Below are 16,553 nucleotides of genomic sequence, written 5' to 3'. Positions count from 1 at the left end.
CACTGTGGCCCCATCCGAGGACACCCCCGGACAGGGCCAAACAGGAAGGATATTGGGCTTGCCTGACTGGTCTGCAACCTCTCTGAATGTGTGAAAAGTAAGAATAATGTTGATTCTTTGTGTTGAAGGGTTCTTGGTGTCTAACTTCCTGACGGATCATAGCCAGGACAGCTATTCCTACCTGAAGAGGGTGTCATCTGAGAGACATCTCTACAACGGCTTCAACCTCCTCACAGCTGAGTTCAAGTGAGTCAAGGGTTTGTGCAGACTGATCAAAACTAGAGAACATGGGATGGGTTGATTAATATTTCCGATGAGGTTTGGCCATACCAATCAATGCCCACTTCCTTATAGGACTGATTGACAATGCTGTCTCTATTATTTCATTTCCTAAGGTATAGCCAAGACATGCAATTCGACCTCTAGCCCAAGGCACATAGTTCTCAGAGGATTTTCCACCTAGCCTGTCAGACGTTAACGTGTAGCTATTTCTAAACTGCTTATACCTGTCTATTCCTTTCCAAACCTCCATGACGTGTCTAGGGCTAGGAGTGGATTTGACACTGGGTATAATAAGTCTCTGTACATGTGTTCTCTCTGAATAAAAGGCATAAGCTATAGCCACCCACTCTCTCACACTCTCTCTCTCACACATACACACAACGTTTTATCAGTCTCCCTATCTTCACACACAGAAGAAACCTTGAGCTGAAGGGACCATCATTAGAATTCTGAGAGAACACATGTTCATTTTTTTCTTTACCAGCCTGACTTGTGAGTCAAAAGCTCTGAGATTTTTTGAAAAAGGGAACCCAGACAATGTTAAAAGTAGCTAACTTTGTCCCCTCCCTTTCTGTTTTCTCTCACTCTCTGCAGCAGACAGGCGTGGTTTAATTTGATGGACTTGCGTCGTAGACTAGAGAAAAACCTAACTGGAACCTGCTGAAACTAAGACAGCTGTCATGAAACGGGATTTATAGTCATGCCATTGGCATGGCAACAGGGTTCTAGGTCTCATTTTGGAGGTCAGGGGGATTAGGAACAACTTTTCCCACTTCCTGCTGGGTGATGCAGAGTTCTCCCTGTAGACAAGGGGTCCTGCGTCATATATCCTGCTCACATGGCCTAGGGCAGGAACGGCAAGGAATGAGAGCAACTCTCCCCTTTAATCCCCCTCCTCTGTTGTTTTCAGATATTTTTATTTTCTCTCCATCGAAAGCTTCTCTCCATTCTCTAAATGCATTGCGCTTATTATAGCAGGTAGATCTCAGCAGGTCGTGTTTTGTGGTGTTGTAACAGCAAAGCTATTCAGGAATGCAAATTACCTCATTAAGACCAGGAGTTACGGTGCTTTCGGGAAGTATTCAGACCCCTTGACTTTCTCCATTTTGTTAGATTACAGCCTTATTCTAAATGTATTCAATTGTTTTTTTCCCCCTCATCAATCGACACACAATACCCCATAATAACAAAGCAAAAAAAAGTTCAACCCAAAATAACTGAAATAACACATTTACATAATTGAATCCTACAGACGAAGAACCATATATGTGACAATTTTTCCATTTTAAGATAATCAGTTATTTTTATATTATTAATTGTGTGTACCACATTAGGTGTTTTATGGTTGACAAATAATTCACCATACCCATATCTTCCAACAACAATTTATATTTTTTTGTTATTTAAAAAAATACTTTTTTTATTGCCGTTTTAATTTTTAGAATGTGGAAGAACAGTACATCTCCAGTGATGATTTCAGTTTGTGGAAGAACAGTATAACTCCAGTGATGATTTCAGTTTGTGGAAGAACAGTTTATCTCCAGTGATGATTTCAGTTTGTGGAAGAACAGTATATCTCCAGTGATGATTTCAGTTTGTGGAAGAACAGTTTATCTCCAGTGATGATTTCAGTTTGTGGAAGAACAGTATATCTCCAGTGATGATCTCAGTTTGTGGAAGAACAGTTTATCTCCAGTGATGATTTCAGTTTGTGGAAGAACAGTATATCTCCAGTGATGATTTCAGTTTGTGGAAGAACAGTATATCTCCAGTGATGATTTCAGTTTGTGGAAGAACAGTTTATCTCCAGTGATGATTTCAGTTTGTGGAAGAACAGTTTATCTCCAGTGATGATTTCAGTTTGTGGAAGAACAGTATATCTCCAGTGATGATTTCAGTTTGTGGAAGAACAGTATATCTCCAGTGATGATCAGTTTGTGGAAGAACAGTTTATCTCCAGTGATGATCTCAGTTTGTGGAAGAACAGTTTATCTCCAGTGATGATTTCAGTTTGTGGAAGAACAGTATATGTGACATTTTGCATGACTCTTGTAAGATGTCCTTTTTTAACACCTGATATGATGTTTTAAGTACTTTCAAGTACAGATGCCCTTCATGTAAATAACTTAAATGCAATATGTAGTTAATTGATTTGTATGGAGGTTAATTTAAAGGTGGTCTATCAACTTTAGCACTGATGACTTTTCTTAAAAGTTTAGTCATGAAATCTTAGTCTCATTTAAAATGAAGCCCTCAATGTGAACATACCATAGAACTACCAAAATAGAATACAATTAAATTAATTCAATCAAAGCAAGCACAACTTGTAAATATCAAATATGGATCAATGTGATGTGCCAATATGCAGGTCCATAATGCAGGTCCCGAAGGTCAATATTACAAAATGTTCAGAAAACCATTCTCTTTGTGTTTAACACTATGATTAAGTTTTGAATTGCGTTAAACCCATGCTAAAGGCAAGACATGTCCTTCTGTACTGAGGTGACTGCAGTAAATAAGTATTAACTGCTTAGAGTTAATGCTAAATGTGGTGACAGAGAGACAGTGTATATTGTAATGAATAAAAAAAGGGAATCAAGATCAAATGAATACTCACATACTGTATGTGACGACTTATTTGTTTTTCATTCATTCAGATTAAAAAAGGTTCAAATGACCACACACAAAATAATTATCAACAGAACACATTGTACATAACATTTTCCACACTAGGAACAACATCTTAAAATTAAATTAATTCAATATATTGTGCTGGTTCAAATCATACACAAATTGATTCACATAGAAAACACAAACTATACATTTAATTTCCTACAATATGGGTAACATGTCTTCTGAAATGTATTCAGATTCAACATACTATACAGGTTCAGGGGATCATAAACTCACAGAAAAAACGGTTAATTATGTAGCTTGGTTTAACAACAAATTATTCACTCTGCAGTGATTCATAAAAAGAGCGTGCAGCAGCTGGCAAGCAGGTCATCAGATCTTGGTACTTGTTTTTTTTTGATGGGCAGAGGACTCTCATATGCTCTAGGGTAGTGGCTTGCAAAATAGGGAGGTTGAGGTGTAGCTCCTTGTTTTGGTTTGGAGATCAGCCACGATTTCCATCCCTCAAATAGACTGTGGCTCTGTCTGGTGTAAAGATTCCAAGGATCCTCAACTGAAATTAGAACAGAAACATTTTAAGTTCCTGACATCAATAAACAACTTTCACAGTCAAGCATTAGGATATTTTATTGTTAGAACAACATGTTGCATGTTGATGGGATGTTACCTATTGCTATGCTTCCCTCTTCCATCTTCTAAAGGAGACCTAGCCTCAGTAGCCTGATCTGGAGACCCTGCAACCTCACCTGCCTCAGCTAACTTTTCCTGAATAACCTGACCAAAACAATTACATTTCAATTAGCAGGTTATTAAAAACTAGTACAGAGAATACAATATGTTTGTAATTGATATTCATATAGACATTAATTCATATTTTCACTTGCCTGAAGACAGCTGTTGGTTAGCTGGAACACAGTCATGAAAGTGACCTTGCACACATTCAATCTCTGGCCTGCTTGCTGTACATGGCATTTGAAGGTTTGTTTCCATCGTTTGTTCTCCTTTGTATCCTCAGGTTTACGTCTCCGTTTCACCTCATGCTGCAATACAAATTGACTGATGAATTCAGAATTTAATATACTGTAGCACATTCAGGATATTGCTTGATCAGGACCTCCATCTTTCACACACTCCCAACCTATACACAGAATGAGTTTGTATTGCACCATGCTTGCGCTCATCAGTCAATTTTCCACAATCCTTTCTGCACGTTGTGGAACACGCTCTTCCCTGCAGGATACAGTGTAACTAGCTAGCTACTGTAGCCATGTCGATTCATCCGCTGGATGGAGAAAAAGTAACTAGCTATGCCAACGAACTTTAGCTAATATGTTTTCTCTATAGTAACAAATTAGACAACCCAGAACATACATGTTAGTTACTGTACTCTATAGCTAGCTAGCTTGATTGTTTGATATACGGTTCTTTCCCACATTTCTTCGATTTTCATCAGCAACAGAAAGGTTGTGCGCTTGTCCGTCCATTCTGAGTGGTGCACATAAATGGTTATTCCACGAGAGCCTATCTTTAAATTTAAAACGATTGTTAATTAGCGCATCGAAAGCTTGTGAAACCGGTTCACTATAGAAAAAGGGTGTCCAATAATGATTTTTCATGTATATCTCTTATTTTTATGTCACATAAATGGTTCTTCGTCTGTAGGATTCAATTATTCAGACCCTTTACTCAGTACTTTTTTGAAACACCTTTGGCAGTGATTACAGCCTCGAGTCTTCTTGGGTATTTGGCACACCTGTATTTGGGGTGTTTCTCCCATTCTCAGGTGAATGGGGAGCATTGCAGCTATTTTCAAGTCTCTCCAGAGATGTTAGATCGGTTTTCAAGTCTGGGCTCTGGCTGGGCCACTCAAGGACATTCAGAGGCTTGTCCCGAAGCCACTCCTGTGTTGTCTTGGCTGTGTCCTTAGGGTCATTGTCCTGTGCTGCCACCACCATGCTTCACCGTAGGGATGGTGCCTGGTTTCCTCCAGGCGTGATGCTTGGCATTCAGGCCAAAGAGTTCAATCTTGGTTTCATCAGACCAGAGAATCTTGTTTTGCATGGTCTGAGGGTCTTTAGGTGCTATTGGCAAACTCCAAGATGGTGGTCATGTGCCTTTTACGTAGGAGTGGCTTCTCTCTGGTCACTCTACCACTAAGGCCTGATTGGTGGAGTGCTGCAGAGATGGTTGTCCTTCTGGAAGGTTTCTCCTATCTCCACAGAGGAACTCTAGAGCTCTGTCAGAGGGACCATTGGGTTCTTGGTCATCTCCCTGACCAAGGCCCTTCTCCCCTGATTGCTCAGTTTGGCTGGGTGGCCAATTCCAGGAAGAGTCTCTTGGTGGTTCCAAACTTCTTCCATTTAAAAATGATGAAGGCCACTGTGTTCTTGGGGAGCTTTAATGCTGCAGACATTTTTTGGTACCCTTCCCCAGATCTGTGCCTTGACACAATCCTGTCTCGGATCTCTTCGGACAATTCCTTTTACCTCATGGCTTGGTTTTTGCTCTGACATGCACTGTCAACTTTGGGACCTTATATAGACAGGTGTGTGCCTATTCAAGTCATGTCCAATCAATTAAATTTACCACAGGTGGAATCCAGTCAAGTTGTAGAAACATCTCAAGGATGATCAATGGAAACAGGATGCACCTGAGCTCAATTTCAAGTCTCATAGCAAAGGGTCTGAATACTTAAGTATATAAGGTTTTTCTGTTAATTTTTAATAAATTTGCTAAAACCTGTCATTATGACGTATTTGTGTGTAGATTCCTGAGAATTTTTTTTATTGAATCCATTTTAGAATAAGGTTGTAATGTAACAATGTGGAAAGTATTCAGACCCCTTGACTTTTTCCAAAGGCACTTTGTCCATGTTTGGCTGCTTCCCTTGTGGTAAGAGACTTAACGAAAGGAGACATCACTGCCACTATAAATGTACACACACTTACACACACACACACACATGAGATGAGATGTCAGCTGAGAGAGAGCAACAAGAAATATGTGTTTATTTGATGATGTATGCTCTGGGTCTGAATCACTCCATCCCTCTGTCTGCCTGGGCCTATGGAGCCTCCTGTAGACTCACAACTAGATGTATGGATGCTGACAGATGGGACACCACGGTACGCAACGCCATAATAAAACTGACAAGGGATGGCAGCTGCTGTGACTGTCATGTATTTGTTTGTAGACCTTTTTAATAAAGGCTCATTATAGAGCTATTAGAGCTATTCACTCTGCACAGTGAAACAGCAGTGATGTGTGTTGGTTAGAGACAACCCATAGGAAATACTGTCTGTCTGTGGCTGCTCTTTTCCTGAAACGATAGTTGCGTCTTGTCTTTTGCACACAGAGGAGGCCCTGTATTACAATCAGTGAATTTCTAATCCATCCTTAACCAATGACGTGACGATTTATGATTTGGGGGTGAATGGCGATGTGGGACAAGATGTGTGGCGGCCATTTTAAACATCATCTTTATTTCTTCCTGTTGTATGATGTTTATACTCATCGTCATGGGGATGCACTAATAGGAAAGGCATATACTTGTATATTTATCACCCAACTGAATAAAAATGTTAATATCTCAACTTTAAATCTGTATTGGCATGATTTATATTACGCCTTCCCTTAATTATGTTGCTTGTAAAAACCAATATTGCCTTGATTAATAATCCATAGCTCCGTCGATGGGTTTGCATTCTTTCAATTCAGTTGATGACTTTGCATGCATTTGTTTCCTCTCTGACTGAGCCTTGTTGGAACTAAATATGTATATTTCAAGTGTATCATCTCTCAACTTTTTTTCCTCAAATGCCCTCAATTTAATGTTGTTAGCACTGACCCTGAAGAAGGCACATTGATGCCCAATACTGGAAGGTTATATTTATGGAGTGTGCGACTCTTTGTTTTTATAGCACTGACAGCCAAGCAGCCGTCATATTTATTCATTCAAGACTGTGGTGGTAGAAGATTATCCCTTTATTCAGGAGGAAAGACTCCGTCAGACTATTAACTGTCATCTCATGACATCCCACAATGCAATTCCAGCGTTCCTGAGCCTGCCTAATACCCAACCAAATTCAGCATACGTTTAAAGTATACATTCTCCAACACTTTTTAGAAATTGGGTTGTTAGTGTGGTCTGAAACTGGTGTAGTTTTTGGCATGTTTTTTGTTTTTCCTTTAAGAAGGAAAACAGCAGTAGATCAGATTAGTAGATCAGCAGCATTTCTCGGATGGTTGCCGTGGTGTATGGTCCATTTAATTTAGTAACAGTAATACATATTCTCTTAGTCTCACCCAAAGGCAGTATCCTATCCTCAGCTAAAGCAAAAACAAATGAGTTACTTAGCTGAGCTCTGCATCTAGAGCATGGAATGGCTTTTCAGTGCCCATGTGTTAAACCAGATGCCTTAAAATAAGTAATAGTTCATTTTGGCTCTGAAATGTTTGGGACCATGTTTGGAAATCGGCGGTGTTCAAAAAGCATCTGCTCTGCATCCCTTCACCTTTCAGCTACTTTGTCTAATTTAACAAGATGTTGTAATGGTATTCTGATTATAAACAGGCAATTTGAGTTGACCTGGGAGATTCCATTAAGTTTTAAAGACCCCGGTTCTTTCCTTAACACAGCTGAAGTTGACTGGCTTTTCTTTGTTCACAAAGGAACTAGGTATGGCTGTTCACGGAGTAACTAGGACGTGACGGTCAGATCAGATGTTGCTATGAGTGGTCTTGCTGTTGGGATTAGAGCTGCTGTCTTTCTGTTGGGAGTAGAGCTGCTGGCCAAACAGTCAGCTGTTTAGCCCTGTGGCTCAACTTGCATCATGAAATGCATAAAACTGCATCAGAGAAATAGTTTAACCTTGGACTTGCCTAGATACCTCCCACCCCCGACCCCACTGATGGTTATAAATGCCCATTCAACCAATGTCAAAAACATCAGCAAGCTCGGCACAGCAGCAAGGAGCAAAATAAGGCATTACTTAAACACTTCAGAATAATGGACTGCATTCCATTTAAATACATATACTATCCTGCATGGGGATTATCATTCTGACCTGCTAGATCTTCAAAGTGCTGTTTCTAAAGCTTCACAGAGAACTTTCTCTCCCCGTTGGTTTGTTCACGCTGCCCAGTGCTAGCTGCCACTTCCCATGGTTTCCTCAACTCAAATCTCCATGCAGCAGAAATGATGAGGTTTTAATATCCACACACTCTGGCAAGAATATCAGAAATGCTTCTTTCCATTGTGCTTTTGGGTGAGACTATTGAGCTTCGACCTCAATGTGTCCAAACAGTATGTGAGTGTTTGTCTGGGTTGGGACTGAGAGTAATCTTCACAAATATCTCCTTCTCTCCCCAGCCCAAAGCACCATTTGGCCACCTCTCTGTAGGTTTGCAGTTTTATATACATATCAAGAGAGGGGTTATTTGTGAAGAAGAGTATCAAAACCGAGTCGTCAACAGGCAGTGAAGTTGCAAATATTGTACCCATGGAAGGAAGCTACAAAACGATAATATGTAACAAAATGGTTTCTGTCATTACTGTAGTTACCAGCAGTTACATTGCCAAAAGTTTTTATATCATTCTGGTTTGGCTTTCATCAGCTAGACTTTATCGTTTGATTTGAAGATGGTGTAATGTTAAAATGGCTTTAATCATTTTCCCACAAGCCGTTTTACTAGCACACTGACTTACTGGCCTTTTTAAAATGCCTCTGCCCTAGGACATTTACACCAGATGAGAAATGGTAACACAAACAGATACCCTTTGCAAAGGAGCAAGGTCTACTCTTTTCCCAGCTTAATTGCTTATTGCGGCATAAACAAATTTACAAGCTCGGACAGGCAAATTACCTTCTAATTAATTGGAAGGGATAAGCATTTAGCAGACAGCGGAACCCCTCATGTCAGACATTTGATTTTGTCAGTCCCTCTGTCCGTGGCTATTTATAGATGTTATTATCAAACAAGTCTCAATCTCATGCCGGGAGAGTGATCTTCTCTCGTATATAGCTCTGTTACGAATCCCTTTTGGCCCAACAGTCTAGGGGGGGATGGTAGTGAGACCCGTAACATAACTCATGTAAATTATAATTGTGACAAAGTACGTGTGAACGAAATAACCACGACAACCGAAATAATACCGTCAAACTCAGGGTTTATTTATAAACACACGGTAATGGGGGGGAGCAGGAAAAAGGGCTGAGCTGGACCCAAGGAAAGAAACAAATATGCAAAAACACCCCTAAGCTAGACTAGCCTATTTCAACAACAGCTAACTAACTAACCAAAAATACAGTGGGTGGTCCACCCAGTTCTAACTAGTGTGTGTTAACAAAGTTTACCTACGGGTAGTGTATGCCCATGGGCGACTTGTCTTGGTTTCCCCCTTTTCCCACCAGCAAACACCATACCCAAAACAATACTCACAGGTGATGACAAAGTGCTATGGAGGTGCTCAAACAAAAGAGAGGTTAATTAATACACAGAGAGCGAGTGAAGAACCGAGATCTACAAACATGGCATTTACAAAGATTGAGCTACTGAAATCTATATAGAACAGCTATCTACCAACATGGCATTACAAAGATTGAGCTCTCCTGAAATCTACAAAGAACAGCTATCTACCAACATGGCATTACAAAGAGATTGAGCTCCCGAACAAACAAATGATGGGGTTTTTAAACCATGGGGAAGGAACTGTGATAGGGTAGGAAACAGGAGGAGGTGTGTCTTCTGATTGATGGGTTGATTGTTGACTGATTGGGGAGTAATGATTTTCACCTGTGAGGGGAGAAGGAGAGAAAAGAAACACACACAGGATACACACAGACACAGGATACCTGTATCCGTAACAAGCTCTTTAGAAGAAGCGCAACTCGGGGATGGAAACAGGAAACAGTTAAGACTTTGATGTATTTAACTTTTGACCCTGGCCACTGACTCCACAGATCAGAGCCATAGGAGGTATCTGGATTTGTTCTAGTCTGGAGGTTAAATATTGATGTAGTGTTGCACCAGTCTACACATTTGACTCATGATGCTACTGATGGCTGTCAAAAACAACTGACAAGGCAATGAATTCACTTTCAACACTTGTTTTGGTTGTGATTCATTCATTTTCCTGTACTGCAGTTGAAAAGACTTTCATGTCGGAGAGGCGTTCCAAATAGAAGTAGGATCTCTTTTTCAGCTAGGGCAGGAGAGACGTAAACAGACTCAAGGTCTAGTTAGACTGGAGGACGATTTGCAACGGCCTACTGTTTAATTTATTTTTGTATTTTTTTAAATCAGCTCATCTGATTGCCATCTATTGCTACAATTTACCATTGTCTAGTTTTTATTTGACATTTCAAATTCCTTTACAAATGCAGTGGCTCCATTAATCGCTGCTAAGCAAAGCTGAGCAGGAAATAATAGCAAATTGTATAAAGGATGACCCTCACAATTAAACGGAACTTTAATCGGTCACCAACTTGCATGTGTAATTTCCTCTCATGGTGTCCAATGCAGGGCCAAAGAAGACACTATGTGTTACTATGGAAACAGAGGCAACACCGAACCCATCCATCTAAATCCAGGTCTGCATTTCTTTCATGTGGAATTGCTTTTGCATTAATGTATGCGTGTGCGTGCGTGCGTGTGTGTATAATTATACATTATTATATCATTGCACCATACAAGCATGCAGGATTTTGACTATGAGCCTATGCCTCTGTATGTGAGTGCATGTTTTGGGGGATAACATGCACGTTTTGTAGGAATCTCTGTTCTCTAGCAATGCAACGTCTGCTCCAGCAGGAATCTATGGTTTGAGTAACTCCCTGTTGGAGACCCCATGGAGGAAGCTGCAGCATGGGAAGAGACTGTTCACCAGTGTAGTGAACCAACCCTTGCCCTGTGAGGTTCTGGTCCAGGACCTGCTCAACGTCCTCAACAACGAGGAGCTGTGAGTTTACCAGACACTCGCTATCAATAATACAGTTAATGTAACACAGTAAATTCTTCATCAATACATGCACACTCAAAACACTACACATGAAGACACACACCTGCACAATGTGCAGTTCAGTTTACATTTTGAAGCAGTCAATGTGACATGGCATAATCTACATTAAAGCATATACCTACAGTACCAGTCAAGAGTTTGGACACCTACTCATTCAAGGGTTTTTCTTTATTTTTACTGTTTTCTACATTGTAGAATAATAGTGGACATCAAAACTATGAAATTACACATTTGGAGTCATGTCGTAACCAAAAAAGTGTTCAACAAATCAAAATATATTTGAGATTCTTCAAAGTAGCTGCCTTGATGACAGCTTTGCGCAGATGTGTCTTGTTAAACGTTCATTTGTGGATTTTCTTTCCTTCTTACTGCATTTGAGCCTATCAGTTGTGCTGTGACAAGGTAGGGGTGGTACCTTGGGCTCCTGAGTAGTGCAACAGCCTAAGGCACTGTATCTCAGTGCTAGAGGCGTCACTACAGACCCTGGTTTGATTCCAGGCTGTATCACAATTGGACCAGCGTTGTTAGGGTTTGGCCGGGGTAGGCCGTCATTGTAAATAAGAATTTGTTCTTAACTGACTTGCTTAGATAAATAAACATTAAATTAAAAATTAAAAAATACAGAAGATGCCTCCGGGTTGCGCAGTGGTTAAGGGCGCTGTACTACCAGAGACTCTGGGTTCGCGCCCAGGCTCTGTCATAACCAGCCGCGACCGGGAGGTCCGTGGGGCGACGCACAATTGGCCTAGCGTCGTCCGGGTTAGGGAGGGTTTGGCCGGTAGGGAAATCCTTGTCTCATCGCGCACCAACGACTCCTGTGGCGGGCCGGGCACAGAGCGCGCTAACCAAGGTTGCCAGGTGCACGGTGTTTCCTCCGACACATTGGCGCGGCTGGCTTCCGGGTTGGATGGCGCTGTGTTAAGAAGCAGTGCGGCTTGGTTGGGTTGTGTATCGGAGGACGCATGACTTTCAACCTTCGTCTCTCCCGAGCCCGTACGGGAGTTGTAGCGATGGGACAAGATAGTAGCTACTAAACAATTGGATACCACGAAAAAGGGGTAAAATTAAAAAATAAATAAAAATACAGAAGATAGCCCTATTTGGTAAAAGACCAAGTCCATATTATTGCAATAATTGCTTCAAATAAGCAAAGAGAAACAGTCCATTACTTTAAGATATTTTGAAACCTTTAAACTTTCAAAGTTTATTTAAGTGCAGTCGCAAAAACCATCAAGCGCTGATGAAACTGGCACTCGAGAGGACCACCACAGGAAAGGAAGACAGAGTTCCCTCTTCTGCAGAGGATAAGTTCATTAGAGTTACCAGCCTCAGATTTCACCCCAAATAAATGCTTCATAGAGTTCAAGTAACAGACACATCTCAACATCAACTGTTCAGAGGAGACTGAGTGAATCAGGCCATCATGGTCAAATTGCTGCAAAGAAACCACTACTAAAAGACACTAATAAGAAGAGACTTGACTTGGGCCAAGAAACACAAGCAATGGACATTAGACCGGTGGAAATCTGTCGTTTGGTCTGATGAGTCCAAATGTGAGATTTTTGGTTCCAACCGCCGTGTCTTTGTGAGACGCAGAGAAGGTGAACAGATGACCTCTGCATGTGTGTTTCCCACCGTAAAGCATGGAGGAGGAGGTGTGATGGTGTGGGGGTGCTTTGCTGGTGACACTGTCTGTGATTTATTTAGAACTCAAGGCACACTCAACCAGCTTGGCTACCACAGCATTTTGCAGCGATACTCCATCCCATCTGGTTTGTGCTTAGTGGGACTATCATTTGTTTTTCAACAGGACAATGACCCAAGCACTCCTCCAGGCTGTGTAAGGGCTTTTTGACCAAGAAGGAGAGTAATGAAGTGCATTATCAGATGACCTGGTCTCCACCATCCCCCGACCTCAACCCAATTAAGATGGTTTGGGGTGAGTTGGACCGCAGAGTGAAGGAAAAGCAGCCAACAAGTGCTCAGCATATGTGGCAACTCCTTCAAGACTGTTGGAAAAGCATTCCAGGTGAAGCTGGTTGAGAGAATGCCAAGAGTGTGCAAAGCTGTCATCAAGGCAAAGTGTGGCTACTTTGAAGAATCACAAATATAAAATATATTTAGATTTGTTTAACACTTTTTTGGGGGTTACTACATGATTCAATATGTGTTATGTCATAGTTTTGATGTCTTCACTATTATTCTACAATGTAAAAATAAAGAAAAACCCTTGAATGAGTATGTGTGTCCAAACCTTTGACTGGTACTGTACATACTCACTGTCACTCGTAAGATATTTGGGAGTAACTTACAAGGACATGTAAATGTGTCTGAGGGTAACACTTCTGCATATTTATTAAGGCTATAAATACGCTTACTCATTGTTGGTTTGCAAGTACCACAGGTGGACATTCAACATGGCTACATGGGGATCAAACGTGGACACTACTTGACTAAGAGAACATATACAGTGGGGCAAAAAAGTATTTAGTCAGCCACCAATTGTGCAAGTTCTCCCACTTAAAAAGATGAGAGGCCTGTAATTTTCATCATAGGTACATTTCAACTATGACAGACAAAATGAGAAAATAAAATCGAGAAAATCACATTGTAGGATTTTTTATGAATTAATTTGCAAATTATGGTGGAAAATACTTTTTTATATACCCTTTGTTGGCAATGACAGAGGTCAAACGTTTTCTGTAAGTCTTCACAAGGTTTTCATATACTGTTGCTGGTAATTTTGATTTTTTTTCTCATTTTGTCTGTCATAGTTGAAGTGTACCTATGATGACATTTACAGGCCTCTCTCATCTTTTAAGTGGGAGAACTTGCACAATTGGTGGCTGACTAAATACTTTTTTGCCCCACTGTAGTCCTGCACACATTACATGAATGTGTAATTAGGAAAATAGTATACTGCTGTTGTTGGAATCTTGCGCTTTTATGTTGAATTAATTGCAAAACTTTTAATCAGTTAACTTTTGCTCTCCACAGACTATGCCTACCTTACTCTCTTATAGGTTTATCAGTTCCACAATGTGCATTATGTAGTGCTGAAATGTATGTCCTATTATATAAGTAGTTTTTGAAACTTTCAGTTCAGTAGAAACGTTCTGTTCTGTTTTTCTCCATGCACCTGGTAACACTGAAGTTGGGCTAAGTTACTTTTTTCCAATTGGTTCCAATCCAAAACTCTTAAGTCATGAGGTTTGAGGGAGAAGTTGAGAACCGTGTCTTTTCTGAAGGTACGCCCCTTTCTGTTCCAAATCTCTGACAGTCTGAGGAGGATTGAGTGAGAATGGTTTCTGTTTTAATTCTTTAGGAACACTCCTGACCCGGCTCAGGAGAGCCAGGGTGAAGGTTACAGCAGCCCCATGCTGCGGGTCCTGTCCTCCGTGTGTGTTCGATCCCCGCATTATGGCACAAGGTCAGAGTCCTCCCAGTCCATGACACCAATTAACTAGGCCAGACTCCTAGAGATACAATATAATACCGGAGTGTCTTTTGTGATAAACCTCGCCAATGTCCAACCTAGTGTTCTTATTTAATTCTGTGCTCCCAGTCCCACCAATTGGCTCTCCCATTTGTCATGCTGTGCCTGCCATCATAGGTGAGGGCTGTGCTTGTGGGGTTTAAAAGCAGGGACATACTCATAGGGCACCGAGGAAAATGAAAACAATTGGTTCTTATTTGACAAATCCATGGTCGTCTTCATTAGTGTGCACCCCAGCAAACGGCAGACGTTTTGCAACAAATTATTTTCTTATTGGACAAATCCAGTTAGTACCTTTCTGTTTCAGTCCGTTTAGCTCTGTTACTGCATAATAATTACGTACCATATATCATAAGCTCCTAGTGCATATAATCTAATCTATAACCAGCATGCCCCTGGCCCCCAGTCTAGTGTGATAATGAAAGGTGATTAGGGAGCTCTTCCCCAGCATCACAATACGCATTTCCCCCGTATTTAACATGCATACGCCCCTAATCTCGTTTCACCCCCCTATTTATCTGATGTTTTGTGTATTTCTGCCTTTTTCAGGACCAATACCATTATCCTCATAGACTCATCAGGGAACGTGACCTTCACAGAGCGCACCATGCTCAACTGTGACATCAGCCAATGGAGCACAAGCTCTTTCCAGTTCAAACTCAAGGACTGAAGATGGCTTTGTGGGAATTACACTGTGCCTTTCTGCATCCCTCCTCCTATCCATCCTCCCACAGCAAGTTCTGGCTACACCGTAGTGGAATGAACATTTTCCTTTTTCCATTTAAAATGGTGGTGGGAGAGCTTGAAATTATGGCACTTGTTTGGAAAGAGTTTGATTTGCATTTGTCAAGTAATTGCCTTTGGGAAATATATTTAAGCTTGGCTTAGACATATGAATCTGGGAATTTATCAAATCATATATTATGGGTGTTATTTAATCTTAAATTATATCAAAGAACTTGCTATTGTCATTAAAATATTTTGAATTGTGTGCTTAAAAAGTGGTTTTATTGCCAAAGAACAAATGTAATTTAACAAACTAAAATAAATTTTTTACATTTCACATTGCATCTATTTACTCAGCACTCGATTGCTGAGAAAGACGAGAACTAAAAGGTTGAAAAGTAATTTCTGGCTTCGTGCCTCAGACTGCCATCTTCTAGGTGAGTTGGTTTGCATCTCAAGAGTGTAAAATGGTAACACTCATAGAAGCAGCAGCAGCCATCACCTATCTGTGTAAAAAGCTGTAAAAATAATGACAGGTTTGATTTCCTAAATGTTCATCTCAGGTGTTATAACTTTCCTGTGACATAATTATGAAGGCATATTACGACAGCCTGCCTTGTACTATAATAATTATCATTGCACTGGATTTTGACTTTGTGCCCCAGGTTTGCTAGTTACAAGTAAAACACAGAGGAAAGGACTTGAAATGTTTTTTCAAAATGGTAAGCAGTGTTTTTCTTTTTATATTTTCTGCCTTGTTCCACATACTGCATAGGAGAACAGATTGCCTTGCTGTGAAATAACTGAAAGGATTCATTTTGTCACTCACACCTTCAGTGTTCTATGGTTCTTACCCACTTTTTCTCTATGTATAACAGTCCGTTACTCTCACAAATTGTAATGACCGTTTCAAGTTTTGTGTGTTGATGTGTACCATCGAGGATCCCAGTGGTTTTTTGTAACTGACCTCAGGTATCCATAGAAGTATGGAAACCCCTGTTTACCATGTCACTGTTGTCTTGATATCATTTGTGAATAAAGTACTTTTTCATCTGTATTATAAACTCAGTCTATATTGCAAATGTATAGTATTCTTTCAAGAATATCTAATCAGCCAGTTTTAGTAGACAATCACAAGCTTATTAAAGCTTGTCAGGCGCAGCGGTCAAAGGCACTGTACCTCAGTGCAAAAGGTGTCACTGCAGTCCCTGGTTCAAATCCAGGCTGCATCACATCCGGCTGTGATTGGGAGTCCCATAGGGTGGCACACAATTAGCCCGGGGTTGGCTGTCATGAGGTCGAAGGAATTGTCCATAGAGCTCCGAGACAGGATTGTGCCAAGGCACAGATCTAGGAAAGGGTACCAAAAAATGTCTGCAGCATTGAAGGTCCCCA

General features: G+C 40.7%; 1 protein-coding gene across 5 annotated transcripts in view; it reads left to right on the top strand.

Moving 5' to 3' along the window:
- The window catches only part of LOC139389484 (transport and Golgi organization 2 homolog), a 31,925-nt gene extending 15,710 nt beyond the window's left edge, over positions 1-16,215 (top strand). For 3 of the 5 annotated variants that reach the window (XM_071136311.1, XM_071136314.1, XM_071136312.1), the window contains 5 exons: positions 129-246; positions 10,441-10,508; positions 10,726-10,876; positions 14,262-14,366; positions 14,982-16,215. In XM_071136311.1, coding sequence (XP_070992412.1) covers positions 129-246; positions 10,441-10,508; positions 10,726-10,876; positions 14,262-14,366; positions 14,982-15,102 — 563 coding nt within the window. In that variant the 3' untranslated portion in view covers positions 15,103-16,215. The remainder of the gene's footprint in view (positions 1-128; positions 247-10,440; positions 10,509-10,725; positions 10,877-14,261; positions 14,367-14,981) is intronic. The other 2 variants (XM_071136313.1, XM_071136315.1) reach the window with 1 other exon arrangement.
- The last annotated feature ends 338 nt before the right edge of the window (positions 16,216-16,553 follow it).

Source organism: Oncorhynchus clarkii, chromosome 30, assembly GCF_045791955.1.
Source record: "Oncorhynchus clarkii lewisi isolate Uvic-CL-2024 chromosome 30, UVic_Ocla_1.0, whole genome shotgun sequence".
In the NCBI taxonomy this organism is placed as follows: domain Eukaryota; kingdom Metazoa; phylum Chordata; class Actinopteri; order Salmoniformes; family Salmonidae; genus Oncorhynchus; species Oncorhynchus clarkii.
The sequence above is the reverse complement of the archived record's forward strand: the minus strand, read 5'-3'. Positions and strand labels throughout refer to the sequence as shown.